At 35.6% G+C, this 19,243-nt stretch overlaps 1 protein-coding gene across 5 annotated transcripts in view; it reads right to left on the minus strand.

The window, feature by feature from the left end:
- Window positions 1–19,243, minus strand: part of MYOZ2 (myozenin 2) — a 53,214-nt gene that overhangs the window by 2,447 nt on the left and 31,524 nt on the right. For 4 of the 5 annotated variants that reach the window (XM_051964245.1, XM_051964246.1, XM_051964244.1 and 1 more), the window contains 2 exons: window positions 14,985–15,114; window positions 9,066–9,249 (listed from right to left, as the gene is read on the minus strand). In XM_051964245.1, coding sequence (XP_051820205.1) covers window positions 9,066–9,249; window positions 14,985–15,114 — 314 coding nt within the window. Of the gene's footprint in view, window positions 1–5,306; window positions 5,491–9,065; window positions 9,250–14,984; window positions 15,115–19,243 lie in introns of all 5 variants that reach the window. The other variant, XM_051964243.1, reaches the window with a different exon arrangement.

Consider the following 19,243-nt stretch of genomic DNA (forward strand, 5'->3'; position numbering starts at 1 on the left):
TTCTATCCACTGCACTATCTATCTATTCTGACCCTTTATACTCTTAAAAATTATTGAGGATCCTCCAATTAGCTTTTGTTTATGTGAGTTATATCCATCCATATTTGCTATTTTAGAAATTAAAACAGATACATTAAAAATTTATTAATTTATTTAAAAATAACAAACATATATTAACATAAATGATATGTTTTTATGAAAAATAATTGTATTTTCTAAAACAAAAAAAAAATTAGTGAGAAGAATGGCATTGTTTTAATATCTGTTTGCCAATGCTGGTTGTCTGGCTTATCAGAAGATAGCTAAATTGTCAGCTGCTTCTGCATTCAATGTGTTTTGATGTTGTTTTGGTTGAAACATAAGGTGTCTCCAAAAACCCTAATGTCGTTTTAAATTGCCAAATTAAGGTGGGGTGGGGTAGGGATACTTATGACATGCAAAAAAAGCATATGCACCCTGCATATGAAGAAAATCTAGTTTCACACAGATATATGATTGGAAAAGGGAGGAGAATTTTAAAAGTTAAATGACATCTTAATAATATTATGAAATTTATTTTGACCTCTTGGAACCCCCAAAGGGTTTTAGGGACCTCCAGGTATACACAAACTATATTTTGAGAACAAATGCTTAATACCATGACTACTATTTTATTTTTATTTCTTATTTCATTTATTTTTGCTAAGGCAATTGGGGGTTAAGTGACTTGTCCAAGGTCACACAGCAAGAAAGTGTTAAGTGTCTGAGACCACATTTGAACTCAGGTCCTCCTGACTTCAGAGCTGGTGCTCTATCTACTGCACCACCTAACTGCCCCCACGACTACTCTTTTAGGAACTTGCCAAGTTTATGTGATAAATGTGTCTTATAATGGTGAGAATTGAGTATTTCTGTCTTTTAGCAGAATTCAATCCATTGATCTAATTGGTCATTTTTATATATTATGTATATCATATATATGTATACATACACACACATATATACACACAAGTACATTTTGTCCCATTGTTATTTTACTGGACTCACTCAAAAGAGAAGAAATATTCAACCCCTCCTTTGATTCTCATGAAATCAGGCCTGTGGGTTTACTTTTTTCATTTAGCAATCCTTGCCTCCTCCCTTCATCACCTTCCTGGGGTTATTATTTTCCCGGCCCTCAAATGAGAAAATATTTCCCCCAATGAAATCAACAAGAATTTCTATGGGAAGGTGAAGTTTGGGTTAATACTTGGGTCACATGTTCTGCGCTGCCAGAGATCATTCTTGCCATTTCAAAACAAGGTATTTTGATGTGCTTGAACTGGCTGGCTCTTTGTTGGAAGTCTTTATTGTTTGTACAACCCAAAACTGAGCAGAGGCTTAAGCAGCAAAAACATGTGTGACACACACTGTGAGAGTGAGAAAATGGGATTGCTTGTGAGGTTGGTTAAGATTTCACCAAACAGATTCAAGTTGCATCTCAAGTTTAATTTCCACCAAAAGCTTTTCTAGCAAGCACTTTGTTGCTCCCTCATTTAACATTGCTCCCCCTGACTACTTGTAGTGGACATCTTTGAGTTCACTTCATTAGATTTGAGTTTTAGAATGTTGAGATTTGAAGCTGGTAATGGATTGGAGTGGATCTGCAGTCTGTATATTCATGGGGCAACCTTGGCTTTGTTATTCACCCCCATGGGAACCTAGTCCTGGGCCATCTTCTTTCTTGGTTTCCTTTTCCTGAGTTGTAAAATGTGAGCCTCAGACTAGATCAGGGGTTCTTTATCCCTGTCTTTTTGTGTTATAAACCCCCAGGGCAGTTTGGCCAAGTTTATGAAGACCCCTTCTCAGAATCATGGTTTTAAAATGCATAAAATAAAATACATGTGATTACCAAGGAAGCCAATTCTATTAAAATACAGGAATCAAAATACAATTTTTTTTTTTAAAACATGGGCCCCATGTTAAGAATTCTTAAACTAGATGATGTCTGAGTTTCCCCTTCAAACCTGAAACCTTCTGAGATAAGAGACTTCAGTTTCACTCAGATAAGCCTGTACAAAATGATTTTTTGTTAAATGTGTTTAACTGGCATTTGAGTATTGTAATTTGTAAGGATTAGGAATACTGGAGATTCCACATTGTATACTTTATACTAAGATAAGGTCCAAATGGGTGCATAAACTAGATATGAAAGGTTAGAACACAGACAAATTAGGAAAACATGGGGAAAAAAACCACCCTACCTATTAAATCTATGGATAGAAGACAAGTTTATGACCAAACCAGATTAATGGAAGATAAAAGGCATAATTTTTAAATTAAAATTAAAAAGTTTTAAAACAGACAAACCAAAGGAAATGATACATATAATGTTTTGTAAATCTTGAAACATTATTTATTAGCTATTATATATATATATTTATATATTTTTTGCCAGTTTTTTCGTTAGTCTATCCATTAATTGGATATCTTTCTCCTCTTTTGAAAAAACTCTGCCCATTTTTCTTATAATAGTAATATCAGATCCAGAATCAAATCTAAATCTCCTGAATCCAAGTTAAATGGTGATGCACAACTGTATTCTTAGCCGACCTCTGGTTTTTCCAACTACCCAAGTGGCTGCTTTTCCCGTAAGTCTTCTTGAGATCAGAGTCTGTCTTATTTTTCTTTTTGTATTCTCAGGTATTAACACATAGCAAAAGTTTAGCATTTTTTTCATTCATTCCTTTATTCATTCACTCATTCATTCCTACTATACCACAATAAATATGCCTATAAATCTCCATGGAAATGCAAAAAAAGGACACTGGGCAGAAATAAATAGCTATTGTAGGAATCTGGAATCTGAGTCTATTTGGCAAGTGATTTGGAAATTTAGTTGTCCAATATTTTGAAGATAAACAAATTTGTGAGACTAAAGAACTCTGATCAAGCTAATGATTTCAGAGGACCAAAAATGAAGGATGTGGCCTATTTCCTCATAAAGAAGTGATGGACTGAGGATTTTTAAAAAGATGTAGCTAATGTGGGCCTATATTTTGCTTGATTACATATGTATTACAAGGTTTGTCTTTTTTTTTTCCTTTTCTTCTGGGGGAGGAAGGGAGGTAGTGAGAAGGAGAGAAAATAGCTTTTTGCTCATCATGAAAAAATTTAATTCAAAACAAAACAAAACAAAAGATGCTTACTTGTGTTTTTACCCTAGAATTGGGGGCAGAACATTTCATTCTCTCAGAGTTAGTTTGTTTCCAGTATCTAATTGAATTGGACCTCAGGGTTCTATGTAGATTTTTACAGAATTTTGTCACTCCATCCTCAAGGGAGACCTGCCTTAAATAATGTTAGGCAATGGTAACATCACACAGGACAAAATTAATAAGAGCCATTCAGTGAAGGGAGTAGCACATGACCCAAAAAGATATCCTCATTTGAGAAATGAGGAAACTGGGCTCCAGGTTCACATAAGTAATAATCACAATGATAGAATCAATCCTAAATTGTATTCTGAAGGCTTTATGCAAAATAGTAAGCCAGGTTGAAACTCCATTGTCTGTTTGAAGATAGAATCAGCTTCACGGTGGTAATAGTATGAGCTAAATCCTCTGACAAGAGAAACATTCATGATCTAGGACCTATGATTTTATTTTTTTTTTAGTACCATGAAAACTTAAAAAATATAAGTGCTTCCCTTTTTAATGCCATGTATTTTTTTTTTTGCTTAAAAATGTTATTCTGAGAAAGAGTCCACAGGCATCAGATCATAAGATCTTGCAAGCCTCAGCAAGTCCTGAAGCCATGGAGCTCCCAGTGGCATCCTAGCAATGTTCCTGGAGCAGAAGGCACTGATCATAGCACTATATCAGAAGCAGAGAACAGATGAGGCACTTAAAGGTAGGGCAATGTCCCTGGAGCACGAGTTGACCAAAGCATTCATATCAGAGCTGAAGTCAGAATAGATCCCCAAAGGACAACTTCAGCACTCTCCAAGGAATCCCTCAGAAAGTTAGCTTATACCCAGAGAAAACTTTATGAGAACTCAACAAAGGCAATATAGGACTTCTAGAAACCAGGAACTGGAAGTTGCCCATTTGCCCTAAGCTGGGGTCTGCTTTCCCTTGAACTCTGTAGACACTAATAGGAGAATGTATCGCACATTCTTGTAGACACTAATAGGAGAATGTATCGCACATTCTTGGAGCGAAGTTTTGTGCTGAATGTTCTTATTATACTGCCTTTGTAAATATTCATTTCTAAAAGCTAATTGTCTGACTGATTAATATCAACCCATAACCATAGAGGGAAGAACAGTGGTTCAGATTTGTCAACTCTTGTAGTATGCCTTCCACACACATAAACCCAAAATAATCTCTCAGACTTATCTTTAGAACCTTGAGGGGACAAGTAGCCTGCTACCTACTGGAGATTCAATCTGCCAACATCAATTAGTTTCCAGAAAGAGAAAGCCTCTGGTACATTATCATTTTATTCCCTCCAAAGAAAATCCAGCAGACTTGTCTCTTTTCAACAATGAGGTGATCCAAGGCACTTCTAATAGACTTATGATGGAATCTGTATCCAGAGAGAGAACAATGGAAACTGAATGTGGATCAGAGCATGATATTTTCACTTTGTTGTTGTTTGTCTGCTTGGATTTTTTGTGTAGCCAGACAAATATGGAAAAATGTTTAGAAGAATTACATATTTAACCTATATCAGATTATTTAGAGAGGAGAAAGGGGGGAGAGAGGGAGAAAAAATTGGAACACAAGGTTTTGCAAAATGAATATTGAAAATTTTCTTTGCATGTATTTGGAAAAATAAAATGCTATTAAAAATAAATACAGAAAAGAAAAAAGAAAATCCCAAATGGGGTCATGAAGAGGTGGACTTAAAAAAAAAAGAACTAAAAAGAAAATCCATCATTTATTATATGTATGTAGTAATTAATGTAAGATTAGGAGCCATTGGAGAGAGGCCTGGCTCTCTATTAAGAGGATGGGATACATATCTGAGTCCCACTGAGTCTCCTCTAGGAAGAGGGTGATTGTACTACTTGTGGGGTCGCTGCCCACTAAACCTCCTGCTATCAGAGAAGCATTCCTTACCTGCAGTCTCATACAATAGAGTAGGTTTTATAGAGTCAGAGTGCTGGAATCTAAATTTGCTCCTGTCCATCATCTTTCTCATCCAGATTACCAAGGGGAGCCCTTCCTAGAAGGGAAATGCTCCCCTAATCAATGTTATGTTCAAATATAATTTTTAACTATACTTTGATGTAAAAAAACAGGCATTCCACATAATTTCCTTAACCAGGAGAGGTATACTACCTGTTAAAGCTTCGGAAGTCTGGAAGTTCTGTCTTTTCTTCAGGCTTAAAGAGTTTGGGGTAGAAAGCCTCCAATAGTTCTGGTTCATTGCTAATGGCCTGCTCCCAAGGAGACTGATAGTACTTAGGTACAGCTGTGGTGTTGAATCTCTCAGGAGGAATTTCCTTCAATGGTCCAGAATATCCTTTAGAAAAATATGAGAGTAAGTAAACACAGAATATCTGGGGGTTGCTAAGCAACAACTAATATTTTAATATGTTATTTTTAAAATATTAGAATAAACTTGTGTAAAATACAATAAAAATTAAATAAAATACAATCCTCTAGATAGTTCCCCACAAAAATTATAATCTAAAGTGTTATAATTTTTTTAAAAGTAGACTCCTGGATTTTTTTAAAACATGGGCCCCGTGTTAAGAATTCTTAAACTAGATGATGTCTGAGTTTCCCCTTCAAACCTGAAACCTTCTGAGATAAGAGACTTCAGTTTCACTCAGATAAGCCTGTACAAAATGATTTTTTGTTAAATGTGTTTAACTGGCATTTGAGTATTGTAATTTGTAAGGATTAGGAATACTGGAGATTCCACATTGTATACTTTATACTAAGATAAGGTCCAAATGGGTGCATAAACTAGATATGAAAGGTTAGAACACAGACAAATTAGGAAAACATGGGGAAAAAACCACCCTACCTGTTAAATCTATGGATAGAAGACAAGTTTATGACCAAACCAGATTAATGGAAGATAAAAGGCATAATTTTTAAATTAAAATTAAAAAGTTTTAAAACAGACAAACCAAAGGAAATGATACATATAATGTTTTGTAAATCTTGAAACATTATTTATTAGCTGTTATATATATATATATTTATATTTTTTTTTGCCAGTTTTTTCGTTAGTCTATCCATTAATTGGATATCTTTCTCCTCTTTTGAAAAAACTCTGCCCATTTTTCTTATAATAGTAATATCAGATCCAGAATCAAATCTAAATCTCCTGAATCCAAGTTAAATGGTGATGCACAACTGTATTCTTAGCCGACCTCTGGTTTTTCCAACTACCCAAGTGGCTGCTTTTCCCGTAAGTCTTCTTGAGATCAGAGTCTGTCTTATTTTTCTTTTTGTATTCTCAGGTATTAACAAATACCATAGCAAAAGTTTAGCATTTTTTTCATTCATTCCTTTATTCATTCACTCATTCATTCCTACTATACCACAATAAATATGCCTATAAATCTCCATGGAAATGCAAAAAAAGGACACTGGGTAGAAATAAATAGCTATTGTAGGAATCTGGAATCTGAGTCTATTTGGCAAGTGATTTGGAAATTTAGTTGTCCAATATTTTGAAGATAAACAAATTTGTGAGACTAAAGAACTCTGATCAAGCTAATGATTTCAAAGGACCAAAAATGAAGGATGTGGCCTATTTCCTCATAAAGAAGTGATGGACTGAGGATTTTTAAAAAGATGTAGCTAATGTGGGCCTATATTTTGCTTGATTACATATGTATTACAAGGTTTGTCTTTTTTTTTTTCCTTTTCTTCTGGGGGAGGAAGGGAGGTAGTGAGAAGGAGAGAAAATAGCTTTTTGCTCATCATGAAAAAATTTAATTCAAAACAAAACAAAACAAAAGATGCTTACTTGTGTTTTTACCCTAGAATTGGGGGCAGAACATTTCATTCTCTCAGAGTTAGTTTGTTTCCAGTATCTAATTGAATTGGACCTCAGGGTTCTATGTAGATTTTTACAGAATTTTGTCACTCCATCCTCAAGGGAGACCTGCCTTAAATAATGTTAGGCAATGGTGACATCACACAGGACAAAATTAATAAGAGCCATTCAATGAAGGGAGTAGCACATGACCCAAAAAGATATCCTCATTTGAGAAATGAGGAAACTGGGCTCCAGGTTCACATAAGTAATAATCACAATGATAGAATCAATCCTAAATTGTATTCTGAAGGCTTTATGCAAAATAGTAAGCCAGGTTGAAACTCCATTGTCTGTTTGAAGATAGAATCAGCTTCACGGTGGTAATAGTATGAGCTAAATCCTCTGACAAGAAAAACATTCATGATCTAGGACCTATGATTTTATTTTTTTTTTTAGTACCATGAAAACTTAAAAAATATAAGTGCTTCCCTTTTTAATGCCATGTATTTTTTTTTTTTTGCTTAAAAATGTTATTCTGAGAAAGAGTCCACAGGCATCAGATCATAAGATCTTGCAAGCCTCAGCAAGTCCTGAAGCCATGGAGCTCCCAGTGGCATCCTAGCAATGTTCCTGGAGCAGAAGGCACTGATCATAGCACTATATCAGAAGCAGAGAACAGATGAGGCACTTAAAGGTAGGGCAATGTCCCTGGAGCACGAGTTGACCAAAGCATTCATATCAGAGCTGAAGTCAGAATAGATCCCCAAAGGAAGGACAACTTCAGCACTCTCCAAGGAATCCCTCAGAAAGTTAGCTTATACCCAGAGAAAACTTTATGAGAACTCAACAAAGGCAATATAGGACTTCTAGAAACCAGGAACTGGAAGTTGCCCATTTGCCCTAAGCTGGGGTCTGCTTTCCCTTGAACTCTGTAGACACTAATAGGAGAATGTATCGCACATTCTTGGAGCGAAGTTTTGTGCTGAATGTTCTTATTATACTGCCTTTGTAAATATTCATTTCTAAAAGCTAATTGTCTGACTGATTAATATCAACCCATAACCATAGAGGGAAGAACAGTGATTCAGATTTGTCAACTCTTGTAGTATGCCTTCCACACACATAAACCCAAAATAATCTCTCAGACTTATCTTTAGAACCTTGAGGGGACAAGTAGCCTGCTACCTACTGGAGATTCAATCTGCCAACATCAATTAGTTTCCAGAGAGAGAAAGCCTCTGGTACATTATCATTTTATTCCCTCCAAAGAAAATCCAGCAGACTTGTCTCTTTTCAACAATGAGGTGATCCAAGGCACTTCTAATAGACTTATGATGGAATCTGTATCCAGAGAGAGAACAATGGAAACTGAATGTGGATCAGAGCATGATATTTTCACTTTGTTGTTGTTTGTCTGCTTGGATTTTTTGTGTAGCCAGACAAATATGGAAAAATGTTTAGAAGAATTACATATTTAACCTATATCAGATTATTTAAAGAGGAGAAAGGGGGGAGAGAGGGAGAAAAAATTGGAACACAAGGTTTTGCAAAATGAATATTGAAAATTTTCTTTGCATGTATTTGGAAAAATAAAATGCTATTAAAAATAAATACAGAAAAGAAAAAAGAAAATCCCAAATGGGGTCATGAAGAGGTGGACTTAAAAAAAAAGAACTAAAAAGAAAATCCATCATTTATTATATGTATGTAGTAATTAATGTAAGATTAGGAGCCATTGGAGAGAGGCCTGGCTCTCTATTAAGAGGATGGGATACATATCTGAGTCCCACTGAGTCTCCTCTAGGAAGAGGGTGATTGTACTACTTGTGGGGTCGCTGCCCACTAAACCTCCTGCTATCAGAGAAGCATTCCTTACCTGCAGTCTCATACAATAGAGTAGGTTTTATAGAGTCAGAGTGCTGGAATCTAAATTTGCTCCTGTCCATCATCTTTCTCATCCAGATTACCAAGGGGAGCCCTTCCTAGAAGGGAAATGCTCCCCTAATCAATGTTATGTTCAAATATAATTTTTAACTGTACTTTGATGTAAAAAAAATAGGCATTCCACATAATTTCCTTAACCAGGAGAGGTATACTACCTGTTAAAGCTTCGGAAGTCTGGAAGTTCTGTCTTTTCTTCAGGCTTAAAGAGTTTGGGGTAGAAAGCCTCCAATAGTTCTGGTTCATTGCTAATGGCCTGCTCCCAAGGAGACTGATAGTACTTAGGTACAGCTGTGGTGTTGAATCTCTCAGGAGGAATTTCCTTCAATGGTCCAGAATATCCTTTAGAAAAATATGAGAGTAAGTAAACACAGAATATCTGGGGGTTGCTAAGCAACAACTAATATTTTAATATGTTATTTTTAAAATATTAGAATAAACTTGTGTAAAATACAATAAAAATTAAATAAAATACAATCCTCTAGATAGTTCCCCACAAAAATTATAATCTAAAGTGTTATAATTTTTTTAAAAGTAGACTCCTGGATTTTTTTAAAATAAAGATTCACATAAGCTTGAAAAATTATCATTCCGACCAAAATAAATTCTTTATCCATTGGTTATAATAATGCATATTTGTACTATATTAGAGGAGAAATTCTACTATCATCTACTATCATCTACTACTTTTCCCATTTCCCCTTCTTTGTCTAGTAACAGCCACTGGACTATACACTGCTTCCTTTTCTTTTTCTTCTAAGAGTTTATCATATCCTGATTTTACTCCAAATATGTAGAAGTCAGAGATTCATTTTCCTAACTGGGGGCTGTGAGCTATCATGATTGTATTTAATTGTATTTATTTTTCTTAGGGATTTTTATTAGACACCAAAAATAAAGGATTTTCAAACTGAAGTTATTTCTGAATTTTTTTTAATTGGAAAAGTTCCCTAAAGATTAACCTTTCTTATTTCCCCTTTCCAAGAAAGACAGCACAGTGTACTGGATAAAGGATTAGCCATGGTATCAGGACCATCTAAGTTCAAGTCATGCTTTTGATTCATATAAACTGGATGACCATTGACAAAACCTCCCAGGTCCCAAGGAAACTAAGACACAGATGAGGAGGCAATCTGCATCAGCAAAGATTGCTTCCATATAAGGAGCATCCTACATTAAGGCAATTACTTTAAATTTATCCCGTTTATTTTATTCTTAAGAAAAAGTTCTGACTTCTGACTCCTTACTCATACTCTCTTGACCTCACCTTACCTGTCTATAAAATAATGGGCTTGGGCTTAGTAATGGTCTTTCTGACCCCTCTCAGCTCCAATATTTAATGGCTATAGAATAGTCCTTTGAAAATGGAATGCCGTTCTGGGATTTGTTGTTCAAAGGGACTAGAGTTCTCTTGCAGCTCTGAGTGTTTTGGAGTATCATAATCTTTAAGCTAGAAAAGGGACCTGAGTCATGCCGAAGATTTAAAAAAAGAGACCCATAACTTGACGAGAACAGATGGAGAGGAAGGAGTAGTAACAACAGCTGTGAGGAGCCACCCTGGCCTGGACTCATTTGGGCCTTAAAAAGCCAAGATGGAAAGAATGTATGACATAGGGACAACAAATAAAGGAGAAGTTGAAAAGACAGCTGAGCTTGGAAGAGAAGGGAGAGATGAAGGTGGATCATTGAGTTCCTTCAGACATAGTTCACTAGGACCAAAACTACTTTTTCAAGGACTGAGCAAAGTTCTAAAGAGTGTAACTTCCCCAGTGTACTTTTCCCATTTCCCCTTCTTTGTCTAGTAACAGCCTATACACTGCTTCCTTTTCTTTTTCTTCTAAGAGTTTATCATATCCTGATTTTACTCCAAATATGTAGAAGTCAGAGATTCATTTTCCTAACTGGGGGCTGTGAGCTATCATGATTGTATTTAATTGTATTTATTTTTCTTAGGGATTTTTTTTTTTTTTTTTGGTAAATAGAACAGATTATATCTGATATAAATACCAAGAGATAGAAAAATAACTATATTGCCCCTACACATATACCCAGGCTAAAAGTAAGCTAATTGTTGTACTAGAATGTGGCCAATTAAATCTTCAGATCCCTTCTCTTTTCATGAAAAGGAAAGAGGGTGGATAGATTTAGAGTAGTGTGGGTAAGATTCAGCTCTGCCCTTTGAGAAAGGAAAGGGGAATAGAAAATACTTTCAAATTCTTTCCATAGCCCCACCCAGCAATATTCCAGTAATATGATCCAAGGAGGTCTGACTAATACATCTTTCACAAAATAATCTTTCCTTTTCCATAAATGTTATTGATCCCCTGCTCAGAAATTTTAAGATGCTCCCAATTGCTTCTAACTTCAAGTCCCAACTCTTTGGCATGTGTCTGTAGTAAATGGAATTGTCCACTTAATGAATTTATAGCTAGCATTCATGAATCAATTATAAAGGAAGTTCAAATAAGTTTAAATATGCACCGTTGTGCATTATGAATTGTGAGTTTATGAAACTGTTCTGGATTGTTGGTTGTGAGGACAGTGTGGTGGAAGGTAAGTGTGCTGTATTTGAAATCCTTGAGTTAAAATTCTGGCAATGATCCTGGTTCTTTGATGTGCCACCTGTGAATAGACCCTTACTTTAATGGGTGTTAAGCTCAACACATGTGCCTCTTTAAATATATATATTGCAAAGTGAAGTGAGTAGAATCAGGAGAACATTATATATAGTATATATAGCAAAATTCTATGATCATTTACTGAATGACTTAGTTATTCTCACTGATACAGTGATCCAAGACAATTCTCAAGGTATCCATCTCCAGAGAAAGAAGTGATAAAGTCTGAATGCAGATTGAACTATGTATTTTTTTTTAACTTTATTTTTCTTGGGGATTTTTTTTTTTTTTTGGTATATAGAGATATGTTTTGCATAACTGCATGTTTATTTGCTGTTGATCAGACATTTTTTCAGTCATGTCCAACTTCATGACTCCATTTAGGGTTTTCTTGGCAGAGATACTGGAGGGATTTGCCATTTCCTTCTCCAGTTCATTCTTCAGATGAAGAAACTGAGGCAAACAGGGTTAAATATCTTGCCCAGGGTCACACAGCTAGGGTTTGAAGCCAAATTTTGATTAAGGAAGATGATTGCATTCCATGCACTGCATTACTTAGCTGCATGTATAAATCTCTATCAAATAGCTTATCTTTGTTTTGTTTATCTTTGAAAGACTTTTACTTTGCAACAAAAAAAAAGTTAAGAATTATTGATCTAGCGCAATATCATTTACTAGATAAAACAAACCCTGGAAAGGAAGTGATGTGCCTAAAATATACTTATTCCATGGAGTTTTTCTTTTGGATTCAATGTGATTCTCATAACTCAGTTTTTTTCCCAGATTTCCTTTATTATTAATGGAAACATGTTTGAAAAGTACCTAGAATTCTGTAAACTGTAGAGCTTTATTTATTCTATATGAATTAAAGGGGAAATAAATACTTCACTGGCTGAATTTAAATGTCTCTAACCTCCAACTAGTCTTTTAAAAAGGTCCCAGAAGAAATGGGAGTATGTGATTTGAATCTTAAATTCTTACTTATCTAAAATATACCTCCTTCCCAATATCTTAGGCAGCTAGGTGCTACAGGGACTAGAGCACTAGGACTAGAGTCAGAAGACCTGTGTTCAAATCCAACCTCAAATACTAGCTGTGTGACTCTGGGCAATTCACTTAATCCTGTTTGCCTTAGTTTCCTCATTGGTCAATTGAGCTGGAGAAGAAAAAGGCAAAGCAGTCCAGTATCTTTGCCAAGAAAACCCCAAATAGAATCAAGAATGATGGAACAATAACAACAACCCCACTATCTATTCTAGAAAGGCCAAATCAAGCAGTCTTCCAGGTTTCATCCTCTGCTGCACTTGATACTGTTGATAACTGCTGATAACCAAACATTCATTTTTTATGCTGTTTTGCCTAATAACAAAGTTTGAGATTTCCCCACTGCCTGTAACTAGATTCCTCAGTTCACTCTTTATTGTGTGTAAGGGAATATATTGATACATAACATCTATTTTTTCAGTCATGTCCAACTTCATGACTCCATTTAGGGTTTTCTTGGCAGAGATACTGGAGGGATTTGCCATTTCCTTCTCCAGTAATAATATTTTCTTGACTACTGCTTATAGCTGACATTTCTAGATTTGAAAACTGCTCATTTTCAATTCATTGATTCTTTGATGTAGAATTGGCCCTGTTTTAGGTAGGTAAAGTATTTATTAGATGCTTACTGTATTCTAGGCACTGTGCTAAGTATTGAGGAGACAATATAAGCAAAGAAAATTGTCCATGCCCATTAAGACAACACATTAAAGGGAGCTGAAAAGGATAACCTTCCTAGATGCTGTAGAGGCGTGGATCCCTGAAAAATAAGGCCAGAGTCAACTGATTAGAGCCAAAGGTGGTTGTAAAGGCAGAGTCTAAAGTTTTCATGGGGAAAGGATAGAGATGAAAGCCTAAGAAGAGACTGCTATAATGTGGAACTTTACTGGGAAGAAAGTCTCCAAAGACTTTAGTGTCCTACTCAGGTCCACACTGCCAGTATGTGGCATGGGATTTGAACTTGAGTCTTCTTGATACTTAAATCCAGTACCCTTTCCACTAAACCACACTGCCTCAATATGTCCTACACTCAAAATTAAAAGTTATAAATGCAGCGGAAAAAGTGTAATAAAGAAATTGGGTATAAATCTTAAATTCAGTGTATTTGGAAAGGAAGATCACAGGAAGTCAGGATTAGACTTGATTATATTCCCACATTATCCAGTTTTGAATAACTTAGAAAAAGTTCCTTGTCTTAGATGTTTCCCTTCTGCTCTCCCTTCCTATTCTCGTCTTTCTTCTTTCTTTTTTTATTTCTATCTTTCATCTGAAAAGGACCTTTTTCATGTAACTTGTCCTGCTCTGGTCTCATTTTGACTTTACTCAGTCTTGGTTGTCTTGGACTGTTTGTTCCATTGCGACTATTCTGGTCTTGGTTTTATGAGAACGATGAGGAGAGAATAGATAGAGCCTCAGATTTCGGGTCAAATCAGACATAAAACATGTGCTTTAGGTGGTCTTTTCTTAGTAGCAAGTAGTGAGGATTCCTTAAAAGAAGGGACATTTTTATTTGATTTTGTTTCCCTAGCTGCCTTGCATAGGAGATTCACTAAATAAATGTCTTTTGAATTAGCTTAGGATTTCAGTATGATAAAAGTTTTCCTGCTTTGGTGTCACTAACATTTCCAATTAATTTGTATTTCTAAAATATGGGTTTACTTTTCATTTTCTTTCAGGAGTCTTTATATGAATCCTCCACAGGGTGTAGAAGAGTGGTTGAGAATATGTGAAACAATTTAGGTATGTAAGTATTAAAAGTAGACAAAGGACTGAATTCAAATCTATCCTTAGACCATTTATTAGCTTGTGACTCAAGGCATGTTATTAAATTTCTCTCAGTTTCCTCATTTGCAAAATAATTGTCTTATGTCTGACTCCCCACTTTGGGAGTTTTCCTGGCAAAGAGACTGGAATGGTTTGCCATGTCCTTCTCCAGCTCATTTTATAGATGAATAAATTGAGGCAAACGGGGTGAAATGACTTGCTCAGGGTCACAAACATAATAAGTGTCTGAGATCAGACTTGAACCCAGGAAGATGAGTTTCTTGAGAAGACTTTAGGCTGAGTTCTCAATTTACTGCTCTAACTAGCTTTTCCACATGAGATGAGACTTGAAAAACACTTTTGCAAGCTGTAGAGCACAATATCAAAACTATCTATTATTATGTAAAGAATGTATCGATGTGAATACTAATGACTGATTTCTTTTTAGAAAATTGTATAATATGAACATCTATAGAGAACTGGCACCAACTGACATCATCTATGGAGAATTGGTATCAATAACCCAAGTCTCAATCTTGGCCTACATTTTAAAATATTACTAAAAGAGAGGGATTTGATGGTAAAAGCCCCATAATTTAGTGAGTAGAATGCAGGCTCCCAATACCTTTCTTTCTGGTGACAGCTCTTTACCTGGTGCAATGTTTTCTGGGTTGGGTGGACTCCGGGGATCTGGTGTGTTAGGAGGGGTCAGTGGGCCATGTTGGGAGCCACCTTCCATACTGCTGCCATCCAAAGTTCCATTCTGCATGGCAATCCTGTACTGCATGGGAGCAAAAAGAAAATGCTGAACTCTTATCAACATCATACACATTGAGAGAGGGTACCATCATTGATCCATCTGTCTTTACAATTGCAGTTTAGATCATCTTCTGAATTTTGTGAGTTGTGGATAATTTACCATAGTAATCATAGCACTTTTGTAAGGTCCTTCACTAGTATTATCTCATTTGATAGTGGAAGGTAGGTACTATTATTATTTCTATTTTATAGATGAAGAAGCTGAGGTAGACAGAGATTAAATGATTTACACAGTGACAAGTGTCTGAGGCTAGATTTACTGTCTGGTCTTCCTTATTCCAGACCTAGTAGCCAATTATTATATTTAATGTTTTTTATTACACATCCATGGATTACTCCACATTTTTCTGTAGCTAGTTTACATTCTTTTGTGCTCATGTATTTTTTTGGATTAACAATTTTTAGCTCTTTTTATAGGCAATCGTCGGCAATATTTTTCAATCTAAATATGCCCAGGCAGCTAGGTGTTTCAGTGGAGAGATCACTGGCTTTGGAATCAGGAAGACATTTTCCTGAGTTGAAATCTGGCCTGAGACATCAACTATGTGAATCTGTGCAAGTCACTTAATTCTGTTTGCCTTAGCTTCCTCATGTGTTAAATGAGCTGAAGAAGGAAATGGCAAATATATCTGTATATCTGCCAAGTATATCTCCCAAGAAAATTCCAAATGGATTCATGAAGAGTCATATAAGATTGAAATGACTCAACAACATGAAATTCATACCCACTTATGTCTTCTCATTGGCCTCTAGATCACTCACCCATATTTCATATTTTGTGTGTGTATGCATGTGTGAGTGTAATGATTATATTCTCTGATGGAACCATCTTATAAGCACAAATATATAATAAATGAATGAAGGAAAAAGCATCTGTTAAGCACTGTGAGCACTGTGTCAGCACTGGAGATTAAAAAACAAAAGAGGGACTGTCCCCATCCTTGAGGTTACATTATATTAAGGGAAAAAAAGTCTATTAGAGGGTGCTGGAGGCTTGGGAAGGATGATTTGGTCTGAGAAGTCAGAGAGATTGTGAGCAGGGCCTTGGGACAGTTGGCTAGCACATACCCTTTCCACAAGCAATGGTCACATTGATTTAATTACTGTCCTCAGAGCAAGATGTGGAAAGTGGGTGTGGGGAGTACTACCTATATGGGCAAAGGGTAAGATGGTGGAAGGAAAGCATTCTCTGGGTTCTAGGGTTGACTAGATTTAGTGGACTCTTACCACTTCAAATCCTGCCTCAGATACTTAGTAGCTATGTGACCCTGGAGAAATCATTTAACCAGGTTTGCCTCAACTTCCTCATCTGTAAAATGAACTGGAGAAGGAAATGGTGAACCACTCCAGTATTTTTGCCAAGAAAACCTCAAATAGGTTAAAAAGAGTCAACTACTAATTAGGAATGCACAGTCCTAAGGCACAAACTCCAAAGCTGATCAATTCAGTTCATCCAGGGCGTGGTCTCTGAACTCTGGTTTGAATAAGGCAATCTCAGTAGCCCCAAGCATAGCATGAAGATGGGGGTGGGGTAAGAAAGTATAAGGGACAGATAAATCATGATCAGAGGGCTGGGACTGATGAGATAAATCTTACTGTAGCATTCCATAGACCTTAATAACTGGTTTATTTACTTTCTAGGAAAGATTTTCTAAACTCATTTTCGTCATATGTATGGCAGACTACTGGGAAACTAACTAATGTTGAGGGAATTCATTTACTCTTCATTCTCATCATGCAATGCTAAAACTATTGTCACCTGAAGCTTCAATCAAGCTGCTAACCTTGATACTTTAAAATAGTCATCCAACCTACTCAAGGGTGGGCCATTTCCTGGGGATTAATGACAGGCTAGAGAATCTACTCTTTCCAGTTAGTCATTAGTTGACAGGAAACACCAAGTACCCCAGTGGTTATTGTTTAAATACACAGTCATGCCTTATGGTGGCCAGGCAGTGCCTTATTTTAGTTATGAGAAGCAACCTAAATTATAGCCTTGTTTCCATTCTGCAGTGACTCCCTACAAAGAAGGTAAAAAAGACAAACAAAAACAAAGACCTTTATTTCAAATGAACTCAACCTAAACAAAGCATTTTTAGATTATGATAGATTATAAACATATTTCTATATATGTATTTTGTTGTTCAATCATTTCAATCATGTTCCACACTTCATGAATCCATCTGAGATTTTCTTGGTAAAGATACTGTAATAGTCTTCCATTTTTTTTCTCCAGCTCATTTTACAGATGAGGAAACTGAGGCAAGCAGGGTTAAGTGATTTGCCCAGGATCACACCAGTAAGTGTCTAAAGTCATATTTGAACTAAGTTCTTGTTGACTTCAAGTCTCACAAACTACCCACTTGGTTGTCCATATATGTATATGCATAGTTAATGAAGTAGTTGGAGGAATCTACTGCGATCTGGAGGAAGGGTGGCAAAACATGGAGCATGTGTGGAGATGAACCTTTGTTTGGTCCCCTTCATAAAGGAAATGATTGTCCAATAGATTCTAATTGATTCCCTGGGACAGGGGTGGGGTGGGGGGATAGGGTGCTAGTGGTAGTGGTTATAATATCAAAGGGAATTGAGCAAAGAAAAATGGTCCATTCAGACCAGAATTAGAAAAATAAATAAAATACAATGATCTAAGACAATCCTAAAAGACTAATGATGAAGCACTATTCACTTCCAGAAAAAGAACTGATAATGATTGAATACATCTTGTTATTTTAAATTTCTAGGAAAGTGATTTTGTTCTGATTGTCACTTTCTGTCTTTTTTTTTCCCTTTTCCTCCTACATTACATAAGAATTCTCTTGTTTCTTTAGTCATTTAAGAATTGATTCCCTTATCAGCCCAGGTATTTCTTAGATTTTGACTTTAACTCTTCTTCTATTTAGATGGTCTTAGAGAGATGGGGGGGGGGGGAGGTCTAAAAATATGCTGTCTTGTGACCATCCTGGGCATAAGTCTCTTTTACTTGCAAGCCTAATTTGATAGCACCTCAGCAGCAGTTTGGTAGGTTCTTCTAGAATTTTACTACTCTCTCTTCTGAGAGCCCAGAATCTCTGAGTCACAAGAGGTGAATGCTAGTGTAGGTTTGGATTTTATTGTCATTGGGAAATTACATTTTAAATTATATTTTTAACATATTCCATATAGAGAAAACACATTTTTTTTGTGTGAGAAAAATATATGTTCATGCATCTCAATATATTTATCCTGGAATTGGGACCAGAAAATTTCTAAAGTTTTCTAATTCTATAATTGGTCATGATTCTGGGTCATTGTTTCTACTTGCTTTTCATTCATCTTTTTTTGATATTATTCCCATCCCCTGATTCCTAAAACTGCTTATTTAATATCTCTGTGAACTGATAGAATTTGAATGCAAATCAAAGCATACTATTTTAAAAACTTTATTTTTCTTGGGCTTTTTTAGGGGCTCTGTTTTCTTTCACAACACAACAAACATGGAAATATGTTTTGCATAGCTGCACTTGTCTAACTTTTAACAAATTACTTGCCTTCTCATTAGAGAGGGAAGGTGAGAGAAAATTTGGAACTCAAAACTGTAAAAACAAAAACAAAGATTAGAAATTTTTTTATATGTCATTGGTAAAAATATTAAAATTAAAAATATTTCTGATTCACAATGTCTTGATTTCTAAAATCAGGATAATCTTCTAGTCATTTGGAAGTGTTATTATAAAATGAATGAAATCACATTTTTAAAACCCTCTTGGGTTTTCACAAATTAAAGGATAGTTTTCCTCCCTCTACTCCCAAAATGGTACCCATAAATAAAATGCACTTCAAGTTTCTGAGGAGTTAGAGGGGAAAAAAGAATTATGCTGAGAATTTTTTATATATCTAGGAAATTGAACCATGAATAGAAGACTAGAAAAATCAATATTAATGGTATTGTTAAATCTTTCAGCTCTTGTTTAGGCAAGGACAGTTCATTCCCATAGACTTTTCATTTGTCCAAGTTAATATGATATCTTAAGGGAAACATTTACCTTCTTTCTTGAAATCGAACCAAAATAGCAGGCTTCTTAACTCTCAAGTCCAATTCACATTACACC

The sequence above is a fragment of the Antechinus flavipes genome, chromosome 6, assembly GCF_016432865.1.
Source record: "Antechinus flavipes isolate AdamAnt ecotype Samford, QLD, Australia chromosome 6, AdamAnt_v2, whole genome shotgun sequence".
NCBI classification, from domain to species: Eukaryota; Metazoa; Chordata; class Mammalia; order Dasyuromorphia; family Dasyuridae; genus Antechinus; species Antechinus flavipes.